The sequence below is a fragment of the Neopelma chrysocephalum genome, unplaced genomic scaffold, assembly GCF_003984885.1.
Source record: "Neopelma chrysocephalum unplaced genomic scaffold, ASM398488v2 Primary Assembly neopelma1_69, whole genome shotgun sequence".
Lineage (NCBI taxonomy): Eukaryota > Metazoa > Chordata > Aves > Passeriformes > Pipridae > Neopelma > Neopelma chrysocephalum.
In genome coordinates, this window is record NW_020897729.1 from 6,103,624 (window position 1) to 6,127,987 (window position 24,364).

General features: G+C 37.8%; 1 protein-coding gene across 9 annotated transcripts in view; it reads right to left on the minus strand.

The window, feature by feature from the left end:
* Positions 1 to 366: 366 nt before the first annotated feature.
* Positions 367 to 24,364, minus strand: part of NAALADL2 (N-acetylated alpha-linked acidic dipeptidase like 2) — a 457,652-nt gene continuing 433,654 nt past the window's right edge. For all 9 annotated transcript variants that reach the window (XM_027685645.1, XM_027685646.1, XM_027685647.1 and 6 more), the window contains 2 exons: positions 18,075 to 18,273; positions 367 to 2,001 (listed from right to left, as the gene is read on the minus strand). In XM_027685645.1, the coding sequence (XP_027541446.1) occupies positions 1,803 to 2,001; positions 18,075 to 18,273 (398 nt within the window). In that variant the 3' untranslated portion in view covers positions 367 to 1,802. The remainder of the gene's footprint in view (positions 2,002 to 18,074; positions 18,274 to 24,364) is intronic.

Sequence of the window (24,364 nt, forward strand, 5' to 3'; positions counted from 1 at the left end):
AGCAAAACAATCATCATTAACTCTTGCTTATCAGATGCCAAGGAAAGACAGAAGATAATCATGTCTATGTTCATGCAGTCCCACTGACTGGTGTTGAACATATACCCACTGTAGCTGTAGCTGTACAACTGCCCAGCTCTGTCTCTGGTAAGACATGGGGTGTTTTGCCCATTATAAGATAATAACTTGCAAAGAAATGCACAGATATATGTACCCAGTCGTGGGTCATTGCTTACAGAGGCCTATTTGCCAATGACTTTGGAAAGAGAAACCCAGATGTGTAAACAACTCTTATTGCTTGCTACGTGAACTTTCAAAAGTCTTTCATCATCTGAAATTTTCCAGAATGCAATTTTTAGACATCAATACAGACACTTTTTCCATTTTTATTGCAACCTGAAATGTTCCTTTAATAATTTCCATGGCAAAACGGGTAACAATACATTTAACATTTCCATTAAATAAATTATATTTCAATTCTAAGTATCTATATAAAATTAACTTTTTAAGCTCTAACCCCAGAATCATCTGAGATTGTAAAACTCTAAACCCAATAGGGCTTAACAATTTCCATTGTTTACATTATTAAGACCTGCGGTTCTCAAATGTGTATATCCCCTCAGAGGACACTGAACCTCCTAATCCTTTCATTCACAGATTACTTTGGCCAAAAAGTAATGGTATCATTAGAGCCTTCGTACAGGGCTCCCCCCAGTGCAAAGCAGCTCTGAGTTTTAGCCCTGCAACATGCTGCACCAGCTTGTGCCTCCAGAGTGGAATTCCTGGTTCTACAGCAGGTTCTACAGCATTTATGTTTTGCTTGTGCTTTTTGACAACAATCCAGGTGCTATATGGCAGGCCTGGAATAGTGGGTGGTGTGTCTGAGTGATGGAATCCCAAAACTGTTTCCAGGACATGGAGGTCTTGCTTTCATTTAAAGCTCTCTGGAAATTTAGAGAGACCTTGAAGTGGGTTGTTTTGGTAATGTATAAGCTTATAAGGCCTGTAGCCTTATAAGACTAGGCAGTTCTTTTATTTAAAATAAAGATTGAAAGTATTCTTGTGCAAGTGTAACTGTTGATTCAAACTTTTCAAATCATTTGAAACCATCGCAAAAATTTTCTCTCCGAGAAACATTAGAGAAAACGACTCTTTATTTTCATACAGAAATGGAATAATCAAAGTTTATCTGTATTCTCAGAATTGAGGTATTTATTGTTCCACAGGAGTAAAGATGTTGGATTGCACCGGTAAAGGTGTTTTGTGCATTTTCACTCCAGTGCTGGATACCCGAGGAAACGCCACATCCTTCAACTACTTACTCTGAACAGAGGAAGGAAGAAGATGACCTTGCTGAAGAAGTTAAGAAACACAAGAGTATACTTAAGTCAGATTTTTCTGACAGAGCAGGGATGGAAAGCTCACCCAGGTATACACCTGGGGTGTCTCAGAACCAGGTCTTCAGCGTGTTGCAGGATGTGCTTGGTACTTCGCAAGATTGAGATCTGAGTCATAAAAACATATTTTACATATAAAAATACAGCAGATGTCCTTCCAAAAAATCCTATCTTAAGTGTTATTCCCTCTCATTATGTTTTGTACATTCAGGAACAGACATTTGAGATATAGTGTGAACAGTGCAAAAGACTGCTTTATATTTATAAAACCACGCTCTGCGGTACCTTTAAAGCAACAACTGAAGGAAAAGCTGAGAAATGTGTCATCCTCAGAGCAATTCTGGTCCAAGTCGAACTTTTGTTTAGCGAGTTGTAAACAAATGTCTTAGAATGCAGAGAATCCTCTCATTTCTTTCCAGCTAAGGTAGTCTCAAACACATCAAGTCCTGCTTTGAAGTAAACCTGAGCTGAATTGATGCTGTTCAGCACCTCTGACAAGGCTGCTTGAATGGTCTCATTTGACTGATGCAGTTTGCAGTGCTCCAGTGCCTCCAGCAGTACTGAAAACTGGCTGGTCCTTTCATCCAGTCTGTAAAGAATATTTCTAGAAGAGAACAATGGAGAGAATGGTAAACTTTTTACTCAAAACACTTCATCAGAAGCCATCAAGAAACCCTGCAAGTATCAGCCACACATTATGGATGATACATATTATGCAGAGTAAACCTGACCCATGGCAAAGTGAAAGACAACTGCATATTTATTATACCTTGTTCACTGAACTACGTGCACATACATTGAAACAGTCACTAAATCCATCAAAGAAATCTCACATTCCTCTTTGACCTTTCAAGATTTTATTCAAAAGCATGAGCTTACACCTATCACACCCCTCATGAAGGATTTTGCGTCTCAGCTGGATTCCATTTATTCCCCTCTAAAAAAAAGTTTGATTATTGCTGTGAACCCTCAGTACAGGTTTGGGCTTGTTGTTGTTTTTCCTATCTGCTCCTGTTATTTATTTCCCACTTCAGAGGGGAAATTCCAGCTACATTGAAGTCAATGGTGAAACTCTCATTGCCTTCAGCAGAGCCTTTATTTCATCAATAATCCTTTGTGGCATCAGAACAAGGGCAACCCATCTTTAATGTCACATACTCGAGGAAGGAAATAAACAGCACACACAGCTATACTCTTGTGAAACAAAATCTGTGTTTTCCTAGAATAACTGAAAAACTTTTTAATGGTTTATAGAAAAACACATTCAAGAGTGTTGTCTGATCCCTTGGAAATGTTATCTGTATGAGGTGTGGAAGGCTCAGAATTCAAAGCTAGTCAGTGATTTTAATGAGATTCTTTGAAGCAGGCTATAAATGTTATCCAAAACCAGGTGTAATCATTATTTTAATTAGAAGAGCATGTAAATATCATAAATCTCCACCCAGGAGCTTCTTTGATTGTAAACAGAAATGAGTGAAATTTGAAACAGGAAAGCTACAGTGATTTGGTGCAGGACCTTATCCTTAAATACAAGGCAGGTGTTCAGGGCAGGGGAGAAGTTGATTCATGGAATGAAACCAGCAAGAAACAAGACAACTTACATACTTTGTTAGTAACCTAATTGCATGACAGAACAGGCCAAATGGCAACTCCAAATTAGTAATAAAACTGCCAAGTACCTACAAGACAGATGACCACAAAAGGGCATCTTATTATTATACAAATCACCTACCTGCCAGTCTGCCTGGGGAAAGGTAACAAAGTAACCCTATAAATGACAGCACAGAACACCTACAATCTTCTGCCATGCTTTTCAGTTTAAAAAAAAAAATGTTTTGAATAAAAGGCAGTGTTTTTCAAAGATAGGAAATAACTCCTATCCTCGTAAGACAATTTTACATCTCACATAAGACAATGTTGGGAAAACATAGGAAACCCAGCAATGTGCAATATGAAAGGTGAGCTTTTCATCCCCTGACAGCAATACATCCATTTCAAAGGTTCTGCAATGCAATACATTGCAGCTTTAAACAGAGGAGGGAAAGGGGTTGAATCCAACACTGCAGCAGAAGGACAGCTTACATAAAGTCATCACTGATCTAGATCATTTAGACTGACACAGGTTAGAAGCACTTCCAGGAACAGCTCAGCAGGGACAGGAATTTCCATCAGGAGGACTGTTAACAGGCAGATGTGGCAATAACTTCCTCAGCTTGCACTGCTGTTCCTCAGCTCTGAGCTGATGCTGCTGTTCCTCACACTATGATGCATCTTACACTCAAAGGTGACTCAAGTTATATCGTGGACTGTCCCAAAGTAGTCCCTGTGATATCGTGAATGAAAACTCTGTATGTTGAGAACCAGATAAATTCCTGGTTGGTTGGCTTTTAAGGATAGGCTGTGCTATGGAAAATACTGTATTTTCAAAGCAGGGATTGATTTTGCTCCCTCTGAAATCAGTTCAGGGACTCCTGCTGAGATCAGTGCAAGCAGAACCAGGCTTTTGAAGAACACTCCTCTATAGTTCCTGTAGTTCACAGGGAGAAAGAAGCCTGTTCACAACCCCTCAAACACCTTGAAGAGCAAGGACAGTGCTAGAAATAAACACATTACTTTCTACTCTTAAAACATATCTGGTTGCTGGGAGAGTTTGACTGAGCTGGAATTCTACTCCAAATGCCTACAATACTGGCTCCCTGATCTATATTAGGATCCCTCTATTCCTTTATTGGGGTAATGTCAACTAATAAAAACATCAGAAGATGATAACCATCAGCAGAGTAACACTAACTTAGACTGCTAGAAATCAGACTCTAAAAGTAGGATGGCCTGAACATTGGAACTTTTGGGGACTGCTGAGACATTTGTGGTGAATAGGATCATATCTTCTCCTGCCAATCTTCAAATGTGCTCCAAACAAGGCACACAAGCTAAAAAGATGGTTTGCCTTGACACATAAGGATGTTAATACAGTTTAAATTTTCTGCTATGATTTTGGAATCACAGGTGATTCCACAGTAAAGGCACGGGCAGGTGATCCACTGTAAAAGACAGGTATTCCTAGCCCATCCCACCTGACTGTGGTGCAAATTAGTGTTTGATGAGAAAAACTTAGTGGTTTGATGAATGACAGAGACAAGCAGTCTGCTGTAATAGTTTAAATAATATCTTAACTTTTGCTATAGTAATATGACTTCAGCATAGCTGATTGCATGGTATGACAGAACCTACTTTTTGTTTTCATGTATGCAAATAATAGTAAGTAACATTATACAGCACCTGTTTTTTTGAATTTTCTGCTAGGAGTTCTCACTGGGATCTTATATTTTCCAATTACTTATCTTTGCTTGGCAAGCCATGCCACTCCTTTGTTGCCTAAAATGATTTCTCTCTTTATGCATGTTCATGAGAAACGATTTATACAAGTTTACTTCTTATCTCTGTCCAAGCTTCATCAAATGAAAAAAAATTGGTCAGTCGAGTTTATTACTTCCAAGCCTTTACAAGTCAGAAAAGTGTTTTCATTAAAGATTACACAGGGACTGAAAAATAAACCCCAGCCATTTCACCGGCACAAGATATCACTATGTGCCCACAACATCCATAATGATAGCAAGAGACTTTAATTTATACTGTGAAATTCAATTACTTAAACATTCCTTAACACAAATTGGTTTTGTAGCCTACACCTCTAAAACAACAATTCCAGTCTCTGGTCTAATTGCTTAAATATCTACCTTCATCTTTAACTATTTTGATCTTCTAAATATAATTCACACAGTCACTCTGACCCACACAAAACAAAAAGGGACTCCTAAACAGAAAACTGCAATACATTATTGATGAGACTAATGAAATTACAACACACATCGTTCATCTTAATGGACTTGTTTCTATGACACATCTCAGTGACCTGAAAAGTGTAACAGGAAACCTAAGTAATAAACTTCAGGCAGTACCACTGAAAGAGGTAAAATGGCTCCAAATGAAAGAACCAGCCTTAGTAAAGTGAAGCAAAGAAACTATAACACTGAACTCTAACAGAGCCTCTTCTATAACTTTTATGAGCCCTTTCAGACCTAGGAACATAAGCATTACTGATCAAAATAATGCCATTAAATGCTATTCTACATTATCACAGATAAGGAGGTAATGTCATTCCCACCAGACCAGAATGAATTTGAAAAATTCTTGAAATGACAGATCACACTAAAACTTTGATTTTAACACAACTTCAAACTATTTTGGAGGTTATAGTAGAACAACTGGACAGTACAGGATAAAACTAGATTATTACATTATTCTTGTCATAAAAAAGCATTTTTTAGCTTATAAGAAAAGTTTGTCTGCAGGTAATGTGCAACACAACCTCAGTTATTCAGGTACTTACAAGAAGACTCTCATCTAAGAGCCTATATTTGAGATCTTGAAAAGTAATTATTAAATCATTAGGACGTAATGGCAAGTACACTGTCCCACATGAAATGAGTGCAGGTTTTCTCTTTGGAATCACATTAGAATTGTTTGTAGGTAAATGCTATGGGCAGCCTCTGTCTATTCCAGCTATAACACAGTGTGCTATGACTTCAGCATCCTCACAAACTCAATTTTATAAATCCTTGAATTGTTTCTTCTCATACTCTCCACAAAGAAAAACCACAGTAGAACAAGGATTCTCTGAATTTCACTTTCTCCTGATACTGTTCAATTTTGAATGCACTTTTCTTACATCTAGGAGTTTGTTTTTATTCATGTTTGTAAAACATAAAATATTATTACCTTGGTAAATAAATAAATGCATTCTAATAACAATATTTACGTTTTGGAACTTCCACTTCCACAGGGTGTTTATTTACTGTAGGACATAAAAATATTATAAATTCTTCCTCCCTGAAAACAGCATGAGCTGATTTATACTCATTTATTTACACTTGTTTGCACCGAAGAAAATTTTATGGTGATGGTACAAAAAGTTTCCCTTCTTCCTCTGGGCTCCTTATCCTTTTGATCTCCAAGAGTTCTTCTCCTTTCCTCTCTTCTTATTTTCTAAACTTTTTGACACTCCCATGCAGTTATATTATCTTACCTGTTTTATTTCACAGCAGTATTGTGGCAGAAGGTTTATAATTATAAAATTAGAGCTGCTGGCCATATAAGACCAGGAGAAAATACACGCCCTGGTAAACTGTCATTACGTGCCATTAGATCTGCAAATGTCACTACCCCAAAAACTCAGCACATCATATTTAAGGATCCTTTATTTCTAATATGTTGTTCCTGACTTTTGTTTGCTACACATCCTATCCTTTTCAAAGAACCATCAACTGCCTTCCCTTAGTGTTCTCATCTACAGGCTGCAAACTGTTCTACCAATCTATATCCCAGAAAGTGATGTATTAAAATCATGTCCACTCACAGGTGAGTGTCTGCCTGAAAGGTATGTATTTGCATGTTATCAGCAGTTGATAAGCTAAAGGCAATCTAGATATCAAACCTAAATAAGCTCTAACCAACTGAGAGGCATTTCAAAGGCATTGTTATGTGACAGTGGCAAACCAGATAAATTCACTCCCTGCTAGATAGAAATTTATCTTGCATAAGAGACAGGCATTAGGACACCTCTAATTGAATCACTTATGGCAAACAGAGGTTATGGTAAGCCTGCATGAACGGAATCCTGTTGGGAAATGGGACTACAAGTAGATAATTATTCCAGGTTTGAATACATTTCTGAGAGGTCAGTTTAGAACAGGCCTCATTACAAAAATAAATCCCGATTTTGGCAGCCCTGTGAAGTGTCTTGACTCTTGGCTTGGCTTGACTGCCTGCCAAATAAACAAAGGGGAAAGGAGAAGCCAAACTGGAAGGATAGCGGGTTACAAGATACATTATCTTTTATTTCCCTACAGTTCTCTTTGGTTACAGCACTTTTTAAAGGTAGGGAGCAGCCCTTATCAACTTGAAGACAGTCTTCAACTGAAGACCTGACTCTATAAACACCCATCCTACCCTCATCTACAGACATTCCTACCCTTAAAACTGTCTTGGGGATCGTTACAAATTCATCTACCAGATGCCAATTTGCAAGTAGGAGCATTCAGAATCCTAAAGAGAAAGATCTATTAAAGAAATCAAGCCAAGTAAAGGTTGCTTGAGGATTTTTTTATGACCAAAATTCAACATTCAGAGAAAACATTCACTTTCACTTCTGTTCTGAAACATGTAAGGAAACAATTCTTTTGATAGTTAAATAATTTCTGTCAACAGAAAAAATTGACATAAAATAAAGCTAACAATGCTAATCTTGATTTTCTGACAATGTTGACAGTGTTCTGCAACAGCTTGGAAAAAAAATGAGTCTATGACTGAATCTGTGACAAACTGTGGAAACTTTTTCAGTTGCATTACATAAACAATAATTTCTTCATTTTTGTGACTTACAATAGCAAACAGTGTCTAGGATAATATATAAAGCTGGAAACTTGATGCCAGTAGCTAATCATAAGAGGCCTGATGTTCTGGAACAGCCTCAAATAAGACTAATGGAGCTAAGAAGTCTGACTAGTTTAAAGACTGAGTTTGAGGGAAATCAGGCTGCAATAAAATACCTATTTGCCAGTGCTGAACATCAACATTACCATGCACTCACAGTTTTTCTCATGGTGAAAATCTGCTGAGTTTAGGAGCCTGATTTATTCTTTGCTTTGGAGTAAACAAGATCAGTAAGTAAGTAAGTAAGCTTTCTGCAGCTTCAACAGTACAGAATGACTGCATAGAAGTGGAACAAAAGAGAAAAAAATAGGATGCATCTGTTCTTCAGAAGTTGCAAGTCACTATTTATCACTGCTAAAGAGCAGTCCTCTAATTAAGCATTATTTTCCCTAGAGTTTTACAGAAATTAATTAAGCGACTTTATCTAGAAATTCCTGAAGAAGCCACAAAACCCCCATCAGAGTCTTTGCCATAGAGCTTTCAAACCCTATATGCAGCTGATGAATGATGAATACCCCACAAAAATGTAAAAATTCCTTGAAAATCCACGAATTCTTTTTCTGTGATTTCTTAGAACAAGGACTTGCATGTACACTTGAAAGAATGATGATGCATTGAACAAATCTGATATAACTGTATTTTAAAACTGTATTTTCCTGGCAGCAACTGGTATGAAATATACTTTGTGAACTTTCAAATAATGTAGCTGTTGGTAACAAATGTAGGCATGTTGTTCTTTGAATGATTTATGCTACACTTGCTTTTGAAGTGAAGGAAACATATGCTTATGTGAATAATTTGGAGGAAACTATTTGTTGTTTAAAGATGTCTCAGTCTGAAATACTCGAATTCAAAGCAGATGTGCTACTATTTTGAAGGACTTGAGGGAAGTGAATTAATAATATTATTTCCAAATGGCTCACAGCTGATGTTCTGATGGCTTCATAGGGCTTTTTATTTAGAAATCATGTTTAACATCTGATTCCTAAGGAGGAAAACCATTTTTAAAGGAAGCAGCACTCAGGGTCCAGTGCCCAATGCAGTAAATAGGCTTGACCTTGATCTTCAGTTCTGATCCTGACTAAGTTTATCATCTTAAGTAACTCTATACCATGTGATGTGAGACCATTACCATCATGGCTAAAATCAGATGGGTCATTATCATAAGAGTTAACTATGGATAAAAGATTAATTATGTCATAATACATTCTTTAAAGAAATGCCTAAAGTTGTATCTTTATTACCTTTAATGGCATGCATACACACAAAATTAACACTTCTTTTTAATCCCAGTTAAGGTAATTTTCCTGTTAATGATCTCATCACCAAATTTCTAAGCCCTATTGCCAGGGTAATATATTAGTGGAAGAATTTTGCATATTAACTATTTTCCCAATGAATCTCCTTTATATTTGTAGTGTATTTGAGATGTGTTCCAGGCTAATATTGCAGACATACATAAGTGGTTCTCATCTGTCATGACCAAAATCATATATTTCCTGGATCCAAAAAATGTTACCGGTCCTACTGTTTATAAGAAAAATGAAATCATGTATAAAATATCAAGTTTTTGTCATATTTAATAAATCCAAAATCTAATACTTTGTATAGCTTTCTGAGATCGCAGTAGATTTTTCTCTGTAACTAAATATTCTTGCCCTATTTAGCACCATAAGCACAGACCCAAGAAAGATCTGCCAGCAAGGGACACTGAGTGGAAACTGCATCCTACTTGCTAGTTGTTGGCATGAGAGCTCTGCACTGAGCTCATGGAACAGCTGGGAGAGGGTTTTTACAGTTAACAGAACAATGGCTGTGAAATGGGCCATATATTAAAATAAATGTCATTTTACAGAAAAAAATCAGGTTTTTTGCAAGACCAAGACCATGCATGTTCTTGGGAAGCATGAGGAATTGTATTTCCTGGATAAAGGCTTGTCTTTGGGACAACCAAGGCTGTAATAAATTACAATATATGAACAATATTTACTGGATCACAAACATAATGGGTGTGATGTACAGAGAGAAGTCTTTAAGTATACAAATCAATCTAATTAAAAGGATGAAAACAAATTAATGAGAAGTATAGAAGAGAAAAATAAATAAAGGTATGTAAACCCAGGTTTACCCTTCATATCAGGGAAGTGAGAAATCTGGTTTCCAGCCATGACATAATCCCTGATTACAGTGGTTTCCTGCTTTTGCAGGTGTAATGAAAAGATTTCCACATTCCCTGTTTAAATAAGCTTTAAAGTCTGCCATAATTACATGTCTGCAGATGGCTAATTCAGTAGTATTTATGCAGCAAATGCTCTTTAAATAGTAAAAATTTACAAGACAACAAATACAGTAATTAATTCATGGCTATTACACATATTGGTGATTCCAAAGGAAAAAACATTTCAATTGCCACTCATACGGATCAGGTGTTTTGAGTATGACTTTCATTCACTTTATTGCACCTCCTCAGTATTAGGAAAGGTCATAATTCAGCATGATTATCAGTCATGAGAAAAATAATAACCATAGCAGGAATTTGTAAGAGCATTATCAACCAGTAATTACTATTGATGTGTGCTAGGATAAATGTGCTGCTCCACACACAGATAAATGTTACAGATCCACTCTCCCAGAGGATGAAATTATACCTGACTGGTCCAGAGAATGAATAACCACAGCACTGTTCATTCCTCCCACAGGGGCTGGGAGGACTAGGTCAGAACTCTTCCCGAAGTTGTCCAGTCCACAGAGGATGCTCATGCTGCTCAAATTTGTACCTACAGGTCTATCACAAATTAAACAGCTCTTAAACTTTCCTAACTATGCCTGTTCTGGGGAGCTGCACTGATAGGAAAAGGTATCCTGGGGAAAGGTTCTTGTGCTACTCAGTTTAACTCCAACAGTACACTATGATCCACTGAATGTGCAGATTCATGACACAATCTTCTTCCCAGTCCCTCAAATCCCATTTTGAGAGTCTGCACCATGTGAGTGAACTCGAAGTGATCTTAATCATGCCTGGCTTCTGGGAGCTGCTCAAGAGAGGAGGGAGTTCTTCTGTCCTTCCACCCGTGTTATACCCTCACATAACAGTCAGAACAATGTTTAAAAGGAATATAGTGAATAAAATACTTTCAGTCCACCTTTTATCAAGGGTGCTACTCCAGATTCTGCTAGTGACTTGGATGTATGAATTTGACTTAAATTATGATTTTAAACTGAAATTACATGTGCCAAACACGTTGTTGCATTTTTTTTAAAGAAAATGATAGCTAATAAGTGCTATTAAAATGCAATGTTCAGGATCTGTTCAGGATTCAGATATTTCTTAGTTTGTACCAACCTAGTTAAATACACATCATTGCTTGTCATGCTACTAACTGGTTTGTCTCTGGGATTAGGATTAGAAATAATAACCTGGTATTTAAGAATTGTAATTATATTCTTATGCATGATTTTCTAATCAGGGGTGACCTGCAGAGATGACTCAGTCTATTCAATTTTACACTAGTGCTAAACACTATGCATACCAACTCATGATTGTTCCCACTTTTATAAACCCTGATCACCAGACACACAACCTCTGTTCACAGAAGCATGTAAACCAAGAACCTAATCCTTCCATTCAATGTTGCTACCAAAGACTGGGAAAAAAATTCATCTTCTATGCAAGCATTAATTACAGATTTACCAAGCTCTGCACCTCATTTTAGATCTTCTGACTGCACAGAGCTGCCACTGTTCTCCTACCTCACGAAACTTCTATTTGCCTTCCCTCATTCTTGGAGGAAAACTATAACTATACCCGGAATATTTCCTGTGATTTTCTTGCCATTAGTTGGTCATGAAGTGAGCTACGATGCAGCAAGTCTTGCTGAAACTGTGTCGCTTCTTTGCTGAATATTTGAGGTTGTCATCTCTAACTTACACTTGCATAAACCACAGTCAGACTGCTCAAACATTGCAGAGTTCAAAGGAATAAGGTCGAAGAAAACGGGAGGGTACCTTGGGTGCAAAAAATACATTTGGACAAATGCATATCAGAGAGAAAGAAGGGAACTGAAAAACTGCAGAGCTGAGAAGCACCAGTGAAGGATTAGAAAGGGAAACAAGTAATGCCACTATTCATAACTCAATTTACAACATTTGAAAAATTATAGAAGAAAAAGAGTTGCAAATTTTTAAAGATGCAAGGTATGGGGGTCAAAAGTCAGATGGGAAATCACTGCTATGCAGTAAGACAAAAATTCATTTACTCTGACTGAATAGCAAAATCTGAGGTGCACTATTCTACAATTCTTTCCTTCTACCCCAACATAATTCTAGCATTGTATTTACAAATTGCACATGGCAGATAATATGAGACAGAACATTATCTACTACTGCCAGTGCAACATGAATTATTTCAGTATTTCCCACACTAAGAATCATCAACACTGTATCAAATCACTCTCTGCTCCACATAATACAATGCAGAACAATAAAAATACTCCATGTGTTTGGTTCAGGTCAGTCAAAAACGTCTCAAATGTCACAACAAAGGAGACAGGGATATTTTCTACTTGAAGTCATAAATGAAGAATTCAAAATGAAAAAACAAATCTCCAGAGTTTATACAATGAGACAGAATTACTGTCTTCTGTAGAAACTCTGGGCTAGGGGTTTGTTTTATTTTTCAGATGACATTGCACTACATGTTTACCCATGTTACTCTTCAAGATTAGCAGGATATTTGCATCTTTAATGCTTGTCCTCTGTAAATCCAGTGAGCAGCTTGTTTACACATGGAGATTTAATAAGGTCTTTAATTTTCCTACTAAATGTATCTGTAGAAACTAGACTCTTAGGGCATGTGTATTTTGAAACCTGAGAATTTGCTGCAGTTTACCAGCAAAGCAGAAATAAACCCAGCAGAATCTACATATGTCAGAAATGTATATAACAAACCCCAATCTGAAAGGAAAACATTTGTTCTGGTGAACAACACACACTTGAGTGGCATGAGATTAGCAGCAAATTACCTTTTTGTATGGTACTAAAAATATCTTTTGATTGTTCTTTCATTTTATTCAGGGTGCATAATCTATCTTTGCTTATTGCCAGTATTTTGCATTAAAACTGATTTGTTATAATTTTTTAGCCCAGTGAAGTGTTAATGTCACACTTGGGTATCCCTGATAAAAAGAAGTAAAAGGAAGAAGTTAAATTAGTACAAATGAGCAATAAAAACTGCTGGAGGTCTTTGTCGAAAACACAGCTTGCTTTCTAAATCCTTACTTTTCACCTACTTATTACTCAATTCACTCAATTACATCTATTAGACAAAGCACAATCACCCTTGCAACAGTTCCATAAATAGTGGTGGCAGATGCACAGAGCCTTAACGGACAGGATAAACTTGGCATGCTAAGATAAAACTCTTAAAAGAAAGATTTTACAGAAGCTGACTTTGATTCTTTTATAAAATTGTTAAAAGAACTGTCAGTCAGGACACAACTGATCCTTAGGCAATGCTCCTTTAGGAGTAAAACCCACCTAACTGGAGCAGAAATGACAACCTGAGCCCTTGTGTGCCTATTTTTGGCTTTGATTTTAAAGACCAAGGACACAAACCCTGATTTTAGTGACTCTTTAAGATTTGGAAATTTTGGTGGGAGCATCCCAGGGTATTCTAGGGAATCCTGCATACTTACTGCTATCAAGATTGGACATGGACCTGAAGAAATGGAACACTTTCAGTAAGACAGGACATCTTACTGCACTGAGTGTCCCATGCCTGATACTTCACGAAGTTTTCTTCATTATCTCATTTCTCTGCAATATTATTATTCACTGAAGTGCTATGTATTTCAACACAGAGACAAGAAGCTCTCCGTGTAAGTACCCAAGGAGTGCACACGCAGAGTTGACAGAAACATTAGGCTGACAGGTTGTCAGAAGCTGTAAGGATCAGCAAATAGAAGAAATACAATAAAATATACAAGGAACAGGGGGAACACTCTTACTCAGTCTAGGTAAACATAAGATTTGAACTCAGCATTCATAAACACCAGGAAGATACATGATGTCTTGCTGTCCATGATATTGCTGGTGTCAGGGTTTTGGTAGGCATTTTTGTAGAGGGAAAAGCATGCAGAAGCATGACAGTAGACATGATCAGTATTTATGGAATCTTTTTTTTGTCTCTGTTGAGGCTGACCACCTCACTGAGCAGACAAAATGCTTGAGATATTTTTTCCCCTGTCTGTGTACAGTGCCTAAAGTAACAAAACGTTTTATATGCCACTGCTGTGTAATCTGTGGTTATTACCACTAGTAGCAAAATATGATAATCAGAAAATATACAGAAATGTTCCACATTAGTATATATTGCAAGAGGGGAAAGCAAGAAATGCTAGAGGTAAGAAACTAAATAAATCAGTTTCTAGTGATTTTTCCATTAAAATAATGACAAATTATAAATCCACAAAATTATCAATATTATGGTTATGTTATGAGAAACAAAGACAGATAAATGAAGAACATCAATAGCTATCCTATTCTGTTCCTACACACTTATTTTGGAAATAGAACATCTACCCAGGGCTACCACTGGGAATCAAAGAAGCTCTTCAGGTACAATAAAACTCAGCGATTTTGTCCTAACCCCAAATCAAGTCCCAGGGTAACTTTCACAGAGCAGGATAATATTTCTCAACCTATTATTTTTCATTCTGCCTAAATTTCTGGATAAGACTAAAATACCCTGATGAAAGCTGTACTTGTATATTTCCAGCTCAGTTGGAAATAGAGTATCATGGGGAAAGTGTGCTATTGTCGAATTTTCAGTCCAATGTCATGAAGTTCAGGTAAGAAGGATAAGCATCGAAACGACTGAGTTTACTGACACTGCATTGAACAACCTGCCAATGTCAATCATGATTCAGTTTAGTCAGACATCCTACTCTAGTTATAAAAAAAAAAGTAATTTGAATAATTTTAATGCTTATTATAGATGAATAATGAAGAAACTATGCCCATATATTGCCCTATGACATTGACTGGAATGAGACATTTATTTTTTTAAGTACATATATACAGTAAGAGACTATAGCTATGGCAACGTGTGTGCAAACCATACAAAAAAAAAAAGATACATTAAAGATATATTAGTTCCCTTGTAGCGGAAAAGCACAAGTAACATTGCAACCTACCTCCTGCAATAAAGTAAAAAATCCACCTTTCTTTTTAATTCAAGTGCTAGGACAGAAAACACAGTATAGATCCAGAGAGCTGTGAATTAGGACGAACACAAGCCTAAAAATGATGCCTAAAACTTCAGCAAATTTGTCAAGTACTTTGATTGAGGTTGAGAATATGAGTCCAAATGGGTATACAGGAAGCAATCATTTTTTCGTGGAGAATACGTCCTTTACTGTGCACACAAATTCTTCCTTCAGAAGGCTGTAAATTACAGTATTTATGGAATCTTAATGATCTAAACACAGTTGGAGCCTGAAGGTCAAGGCTGCAAACTGCATCCTAAATTTCTGTTTACAGATGAAGCACAGTATTTATTGCTGTACTGCTTGTGCTGCTATAGTTAAAGGGCTGCCAGCATTTCCATTATAAACCACTATTTCAGGGGTTTATAACGTGCCTATCAATCTTCTGACTGGGATGAAACATGGCATACAAGGTCCTGGCTGTGAGACTCATTTTTTTGTTTGTTTTCTTTACCAAATTACAAAAAGAATAAGCTTAAAGTTACACAAGCAAAAGAAAAAAAAGTATCTCAGGTTTTTCAAGTACTTCTGGTGTTTCTGCAATACAATTATAGCTTCAGAACACAAAATATATAACTTCATCAATTAATAGAAAGACTTTCGATCCCTAAAAAGTGAAAGATAATCCAAATAAAGACATATGTTTAGATGTTTTTTTCCCCCTTTAATTAAGAAACTGCACTGCAGATTTTTAATGGCAAGAAAGGAAATCAGAAACCTAACATTGTCCTTGACTTTTTTATCTGTGTAGATTTTCCATTAAAGGTAACAATTACACACCTTGGCACAGTATAAAGAGTGTGTTCTTTTTAAATGAGTATCTAAATGATGATATACAAGGTGTCCTTTACTGTTATATATTCCAGATGATATTTGGTAAAATTATTCAGTCAGGTGAAAGTCAATGTTTTCTCCCTAACTTTGAAGCAACCTTATTGTCTACTGTTAAATCTTGTATCAAATGTCATTAAATCAGGAGGGGAACAAAAACAAAACTTTCACTTCCACACTGCCAAGTGGGAAAGTACTTCTGCTCTGCACTGAAGTACTGTAAAGAGCAGGTGATAAATTTAAGTCACATTGTACCTGCATATCTAGCAAATACATTTTGATAAATAACAAACTGAATACTGCAAACAGTGCAAGAATTGAAATATTAGAAGACCTCAAAAACCCTCTTATTGGAATCCTAAGTTTTGGCATAATTTATTTTTACAAATAAAGAACTGGGCCAGATTCAACATTGTGCCCTTGCAATGCAATAGACACATTACATTATAGTAAGCAGTTTTATGGCTCCTTTGCAACACCATACCAGTTCAGACAAGACAGACAGCAGTGCTAAACCTGGAATATGAGACTTTATTTAATGACATTTTGCTTTATTTCTTTATGTTATAAATCCAGTCACAGCAGGAAGGAAGTAAATTAGTCCCTCCACAAATGTAATTATTATATTTTCTTTATTATAGCTGTAGGGTTTTTTTTTAATTCGCTGACATTGGTGAGTTCCCCACAACTACCTTTCTTATTTTTTTCCTTTGCTTTTGTTAAAAGACGACTGCACTTGTTTTATGCCATTCCTAATGCTTGGAAGAATCTCTTCCTCTTGTTGCTGTACTTTTTGCTTTCCTTCCCAAGTCTACTTCTACCATGTGTCTGTTTTATGTCTACTTGACACAATCACTTGCACTGGGATTTTTGATAATTTTTCCCATCAACCGAAACAAAGAACTGTTCTGTTACTTCAGTTAGTTCTGGTTGCAAGTGCATTTATATGCCAAGATAACACAGATACCTCATTCACTTTTATGTCCTGACTCTGGTCTGTCTCCTGTATATCTGTGTTGTCTTCCAAGCTCTATTTTTTGAGCATGCAAACCAGTTTTCCCTAAAGTAAAACCTGAACATGGCTTTAGGGACAGTTTTACCTGGGAATGCCCCCTAACGAGCAGCATGGATGAGCCATCGGGTATCTTCAGCTGCAGAGTCCTTCAAAATTATCCCAGCAGGCCTGGTGAAGTCAGACAGCCCACACTGCCTCCTGTGTAGCCCAGGGCACTCAGAACATGCCCTTGGGGTCAAGCCATGAAACTCCACACTGATGGGCTGCAGCACTCAGACAGTTTGTACTGAAGCACACGGACACACGTTATGACTGCTCCTGAGGAGCCAGAGCACCAGGCATTGCTCAGGGCATGCTTGGCCAATTCTTGTTTTTCAAACTTTTTTTAAGCTACTGATCGCTGTAAGTTTGCTTTTTTTTTTCTTTCTCTTTGGTGAGAGATACAGAACTGATGACTTTCTTCTTAGACAATAAAAGATGGAATGACTACGATGTCTTAAAATGAATCTGGGTAGTGCAGCTGAACCTGTATCAGAGATTAACTCCAACCACAGAAAAGATATTATGAATAGTGACTAAGGCCTCCTCATTCACTGCATTGTACTGCCTTTGACTGGTTGAAATGCATCCAAGAACGCTGCTATATAATTAAATATGTTAAATAATGCTACAGAGTATCTTGTATAATTTTGGATCTTCGATGAACTGTAAAAAGTTTTAAATAAAATATAGGTGGAGCTTGTCAAGCAGGATTAGACTTCAAAATATTTTCTTCTTCTGGAAACTTACTGTACCGTCTAACACACGTATCTGTCATGCTGCCTGGGTTGCCATCACACAGTACATCTTGTTAGCAAAGATGTCATGACAGAAATGCTACAGTGCTGCATTCTAATGACCCCTTGTATTGTAATGAATTAATGTTTTCTGCAGAGAGGATGTGATAGGAAAAAATAGCTTTAATCTCAGATACTCACTGAGGTATGTCTTTTTTTTTAAAGTTTGACAGTTGTGCAAACCAAGCAACATTGAAAACCATTTTAGCTTGAGTAAAGAACGCGTGGGACACCCCACCTGTAAAGTCCTGGAGGAGCTCGATGGACCAGGAAGCTTTTCTCCAAGCTTTGTAGCACATCATTGAGCATCCTGACTCTGACAGGAGCTCGCTCCTTGGGGTCATTGGCCGGGCGCATCTCGTCGGACTGGAACAGCTCGGCCGTGTCCCTCAGACGTGAGGCCACTGCAAGCAACTGGGGAACGCCTACTTCATCACCTGGGAACAGCAAGAGCAAGACAGTTGCCAGTGATTCAGAGAACACCACTTATTACTCTTGCTTATAAGCCAAAATGAATAGTCCAATTAAAAACCTGAGCCTCTTTCCCCTTGAGGGGTTTGTGATGGATCAAGAAAAGCCATAGATTATTCTGTATAACCTCTGATCCTTTTTTCAAAGATCAATTTTGGCTCTGATGTTTTAAGATCTAATAAGCTGTGAGGAATGATTCTGGGGTACAGATTGAAGTCTACCATCGGAAAAAAACAGGCCTGCAGGAAGCAACAGTTATAAATCAGGAACTATATCATTTCCTTCCGAGACAGCATTTACTCAATGCCATTTGATGTTACTGCTCTCAAGTTTGAAAGCCTGTGCTTGGATTCCATAATGACTGCTGTATAGAAAATTGTAATATGCAGTTTAATTGAATTTGATTGAATGTTTTAGAATCCTAGAGGTTAACAACAGTTGTAGAGGGGATTGAAATTGTTCCTCTTAATCACTTAAATTATATGCCAATGAGCCAAGTTTAATTGATATCCAAATGTATATTCCAATCCAGCCAGTATTTTCAAAACTTTTTAAATATGGAGTGTTAACTATTGCTTTGTTAGCAATCCTACACAGACACCAAAAGAATAAAAGCCCGCAGCCCTTCAGAGCACACCTTGATCTCAATATTTCCCTGGTCATAGTCCAGATAGAGGAATGTGAAATGTGAACTGGAACACTGTGAATGTGTAGTCTCTTCCCACCTGCAGTGCAGGTGCAGAGCATGGCCTCCTTTCCCAGTGTGTGCATAGACTGCTTTCATTTTTACAAGCACATGAAGAGAAAAAGCAGAGTCTGAACCTGATATAAAGTCAAAAGTAATATCAGTCATCATAAATATTTCCAGGATGCAGAAATTATCTTAAGGCCAAAATTCACTTTGCCTATTGACAAGAAAATCAACTATCCTTAAATCTTTCAAATGATATTTTCATCAACATAAACCATGCAGCTTTAGAAGCTGAATGTAAAAATGTCAGTGAGTTCATTATCTTAGTGACTGAGATGATTAAGACAAGAAAGTGGTTCAAGACACCAGTTAAATGAATGTTAAACTTCCCCGTCTAACAGATACATGGAGAAATCAAAAATAGTAATTGGAGAACACTGACATGGTTTAAACTCAGCTGGCAACTAAGTGCCATGAAGCTGCTTACTCGCACCCTCCTGCTTCCCTGATGGAATTGGAAGAATAATCCAAAAACCAGAAAGGTAAAATGCATGGGTTGAGGTTAGAGCAGTTTAAAAACAAACAAACAAACCAACACAACAACAACAACAACAACAATAATACAGCATTGAAAAGGGAGAAAGGGAGCAAGAGAGAGAGGAATAAAACTCAAGACAGGTAAGTGATGCACAGGACAATTGCTCATCACCTGCTGAGCACGTTCAGTAGGGCCCACAGGAGCAATCAGCCCCCCTGGTCAACTCCCCACAGTTTATAGATTGGCCATGATGTTTCTATGGTATGGAATATCTCTTTGGACAGTTTGAGTCAGCTGTCCTGGCCATGTTCCCTCCCAGCTTCCTGTAAACCTCCTTAGTGGCAGAGCAAGGAAAATGGAATGTCCTCAGGGTAAGCACTGCTAAGGAACAATTAAAGCATCCATGAGTTATCAACCTTAATCTCATACTGAACCCAAAACACAGCACTGTACCAGCTACTAGGAAGAAAATTAACTCTACCCTTGTCAAAATCAGGAGGAACATCAACCCATTTCTCAGATTATTTATGGATGGAGTCTGAAAGGTGAGCGCACAATAGGAATGGAAAAGCAAACAGGTATAACGAAGAAATCAAGGAAATGCCTGAATATAATATACTGTCCCTCTCAGATGTAAAAAGAGATTTGCTACTGGATAAATTCCAGTAAAGGAAAAGGAGTTCATGGATCCCCATGTATTCCTGCCATTCAGCTAACACATTCCAATCTAGCAAAACATGAAATGATCCAAAACACAGGGAGAGATGGATGCTGGCGTGAGAGAAACTGTCAGATTTCCTGAGCTATCAAGATGAATTTCAACAATGAACAGAAGTTCCCTGTGAGAACAGGAGCGAGAGAAGATGGTTTTTGTCTGCCTTGGTTTGAGACAAGGTTCTTTTGTTAATGGCACTTGACCAAGCCACCTTTCCCTAATTAGAATGGATAACAGGCACTGTGGTACCTTGATGGATAGGATTGGTGTCTTTCTGATTGAGTCTGGAGTAATTTAAATTCTGATCAAGTTAGGTTGATGCCTCAGAAAAATATTCTCCAAGTATATAAACTTGGTACATTTGTGACATTTTGCAAAATATCATTATCCTTAATTTTCAAATCTCTGGCAAACATCCTGTGCAGCTGAAGAACTTGCCATTCCCATGTATGTAATGTAGGCACTGTGCATACCTCACTCTGGGACTTCTGTCCATATGGAAATATTTAAATTCACCCTGTTAGAAAGGATCCTTTGGTTTCAGCAAGCACTTTGTATTCCAAGTAACAGAAAACATTTATAATTTTTAAGCAATTGCAAATGTCAGCTTTGCCTTTTCAATAGGGAAGGTGAGATAAAGGGAAAATCCATCATTCCGTATTTGGAAATGAAGCCAACTAGACCACCCTTTTAAACATAAAAATCCTGTACATGCTCCCACTCATTCTCTACAGCATTTGGCACCTAAACCAACTACATTTTTGTTTACAGTTATGAGTAAGAAGCACTGTTTACCACACACTCTAAACCAGCACTCAGAAAACACACGCCCAGGCCCCTCTTTAATACTTCAGTACAAAACCTGCAAGTGTCTATGGCCAGTGTTACCCCAGCAAACTAAGGACAGAATGGGCATCACAACACACTGAACTTCACTGCCAAGGGAAGCTGTGATTTATACTTATCTCAAGTTGAGAAGCTGGGAGTTGGAAGGGCAAATGATCCTTGAAGAGAAGGATGCATTAACTAAAGGTGGCTTAAATATCTTGTGATACTTTTACAGAGAAAATCAAGCACAAGTATCACTTCACTCAAGAGAAAACAATGCCACATTATTATATTTTGTATTCTTTGTCCTTTTGTCTTCAGTATGATTCATGATGAATCATCTAAGCTAGTTGTTTAGTTGCTATAAAAATAAAATTGCAAGTACAAGAAAGTGACTCAAGAGCATATGTACTCTTGATCAGAGAATTACACTGTTGAATCTCATTACACTTGCTAAATGTAACTGGATTCTATTCAGAAACAGGTTACACCAAATAGATATTTATTTTTACAGACATTGAATACAACAGCCCATATAACTGACTGCTCTTATGAAAAGCACTGCTAGAGAGTTAACATTTTTAAATTGTGCTTGTGCCCTCTGTTATGAATGTACTTGCCTAAAAGTACCTACAGGAGAGTGAGCACAGACAAATCAGCAGTTATGCTTAAGTTATGCTTGCTCACCACGCATGTGAACATGTGTTTGCATGTAAGAGAGAAGGGAAATTGCTTCAGGTTTGTAAATGCAGGATCAGCTATGGTGTGCTGCTGTATTCACTAGGCAGATTTTTCATGCTGTGCAAAAACAGGATGATCAGAGCAGGCAGTAGAAAATCTGAATGGGAAAGCTTTGTAGGAAGCACCCTAAAGGGGCAGAAACACAAATCCACAGACATTCTCAGTGCAAAGAATATGTTGCCATCAGCTTCAATTTTGCTACCATGACTGCTGTTGCCCAAGCAAACTAATCTGGTGTTGCTACAAGAAGACTCTTTTCAAAGAGGCTACCACTAAAGAGGCATGTTGTGACATATCACTACATGTGTGTCAATACAGAAGGAGCATGGGGAAAAGCATGCTCCAGGGAGACTTTATTATGCTCTTTCAATACTTAAAGGGGGCTTGGTAAGAAAGATGGGAACAAACATTTTTAGTAGGGGCTGTTGTAATAGGGCAAGGGGTAATGGTTTTAAAATAAAGATTAGATTTAGACTAGGTGTAAGGAAGAAATTTTTTCAATGAGATTGTGAAACACTAGCACAGGTTTCCTGAAGAGGTGGTGGATTCCCCATCTGTGGAAACGTTCAAGGCCAGGTTGGATGGGGCTCTGAGCAACCTGGTCTAATAGAAAATGTCCCTGCTCATTGCAAGGGGGTTGGACTAGATGGTCTTTAAAAGGTCCTTTCCAACACAAACTATTCCATGATTCTATTAAGCTATTCATGACTTTGTACAGAGCTGCTGAACTTACATGGCCTACAGATACAGATTAGCTGCTTATCCTTTCCCTTTAGTACCAAATGTTTTGTCCATGGAAAATGCATTTTTCCATTATTTTTTTTTAAAGGCTGATGAAAGGAACTAATATATACTAACCTTGAAAGGATACTGAAGACAAGATGTCAGTGTCTCATGGCAAAGGAGGTATTTCTGTCATACACACAGATAATCAAGTGTTGCATTTTCCCCCTCTGTAGCAGTCAAGAATAATGGGTGGAAACAGTAAAAAGGGAAACTTTCTGAACATGACAGACGGGTGGAGAAATTAACTCTGAAAAGCACCCGAAATGATCAGGGAAATACAGTCAAGCAGACAAAATGACGCCAAGCTGAAGACTAGCAGATAGCTGTAGGCAATGAGCATGCAGCCATCAAGTAAATTAGAGAGATATGGTTTTGTATTGATTTTTCTAAGGACAAACAGTTTACCCTGATGTTTTGAAATGTATGGGTTGAATCGAGGGTGTGGAAAGTCACGCAGACTTTCCTGGAAATGGCTTATCATAAAACAGATTATTTTTAAACTTCTGCTACTATCTGCCTACTATTATCACCCCAAGTACTTCAGCTGCTGTAACATCTGTACAACATCCATTCCAGGGAGAAGAAAGGACCTAACTGAGAGAAAGCCACACACAATTGACACTGCATCAGCCAAAGAGCTTTAAATCACAGCTCTTGCACTTCCCATACAGGGAAAACCAGAAAATCCCATCCACGCAATTTGTCTTCACAAGTCTCTCTCTGTCTCAGCCAGTGCCTATATCAGAGATGGCTACAATTTGCTCACCAGCTTCAGGAGCCTGTGCTGACAGACACAATTGGGGAATCTTACCTCGCCTGCCTAGTGCTGCACAGCCACAGGGCTGCAGCACAGACACCAATTTTTGGAAGGTCTGCACGAGTCTAGCTGTGCCCAAGTGACAGGGAATAATAAATGACATCAGCTTCTACAACACCCAAGCAAGGGACATGGTCAGCATCAACCTGGCTGTCTTTATTTTTGTAAACTGTGTGATTGACCTTCTTATTGCTGAGACAGCCAGGTGCAAAGGTACAGAAAAGCTTTTAATCCTAATGAGACACCTGAGCAACTCCATCATCAATCCCTGAAACTTCCTGTAACATACACTAAATTTTAGAGAGAATCAAATCTTGTACTTGATTCAACTTGCAGTGAGTCTTAATTTTAAATGCACAGAAGGCACAAGTTCCACACAACTGCAAGGTGTAGTTAATGAGAATATTTGAAGCTGTCACCTATTTATGAATTTGTCTAAAATATCACATCTGTGATCAGACAGATAACAGCCTGACTAGCCCTGGGGACCTGGATTTCAGTCTTGGAACCCGTCTCCTATCATTTATGACCATGAGGTTTCCTGGTAAACATCAGACCACCAGCAGATCCACAAAACGAAATGTCTTTCCAGTCACAACCCTTCCTTTCAGATAAACCCAAAAGCAGTAGCTTGTTTCCAAGAGTTCTGGTGAGTGCAAAGGGAGAGAACACATGTCACTTAACAGCCTTTTCCCCATCTTTCTGAGGTACAGACCATGAGCCAGATGTGAACATGCTGTGGATGACATAACTTGCCATCCAGACTATCCTGAATGTAAGAAATGGTTTGTAAAGTGCTGAGTAATATCCCATGGAATATAACAGAGATACTAGCACAGACATCCACCACATTACAGAGTTAAATCCTTTACAAACATAAATAAATGCACTGTTAGCAAATACAAAGGTATACACAACCTTTTTTGAGGGCATCCAGGAGG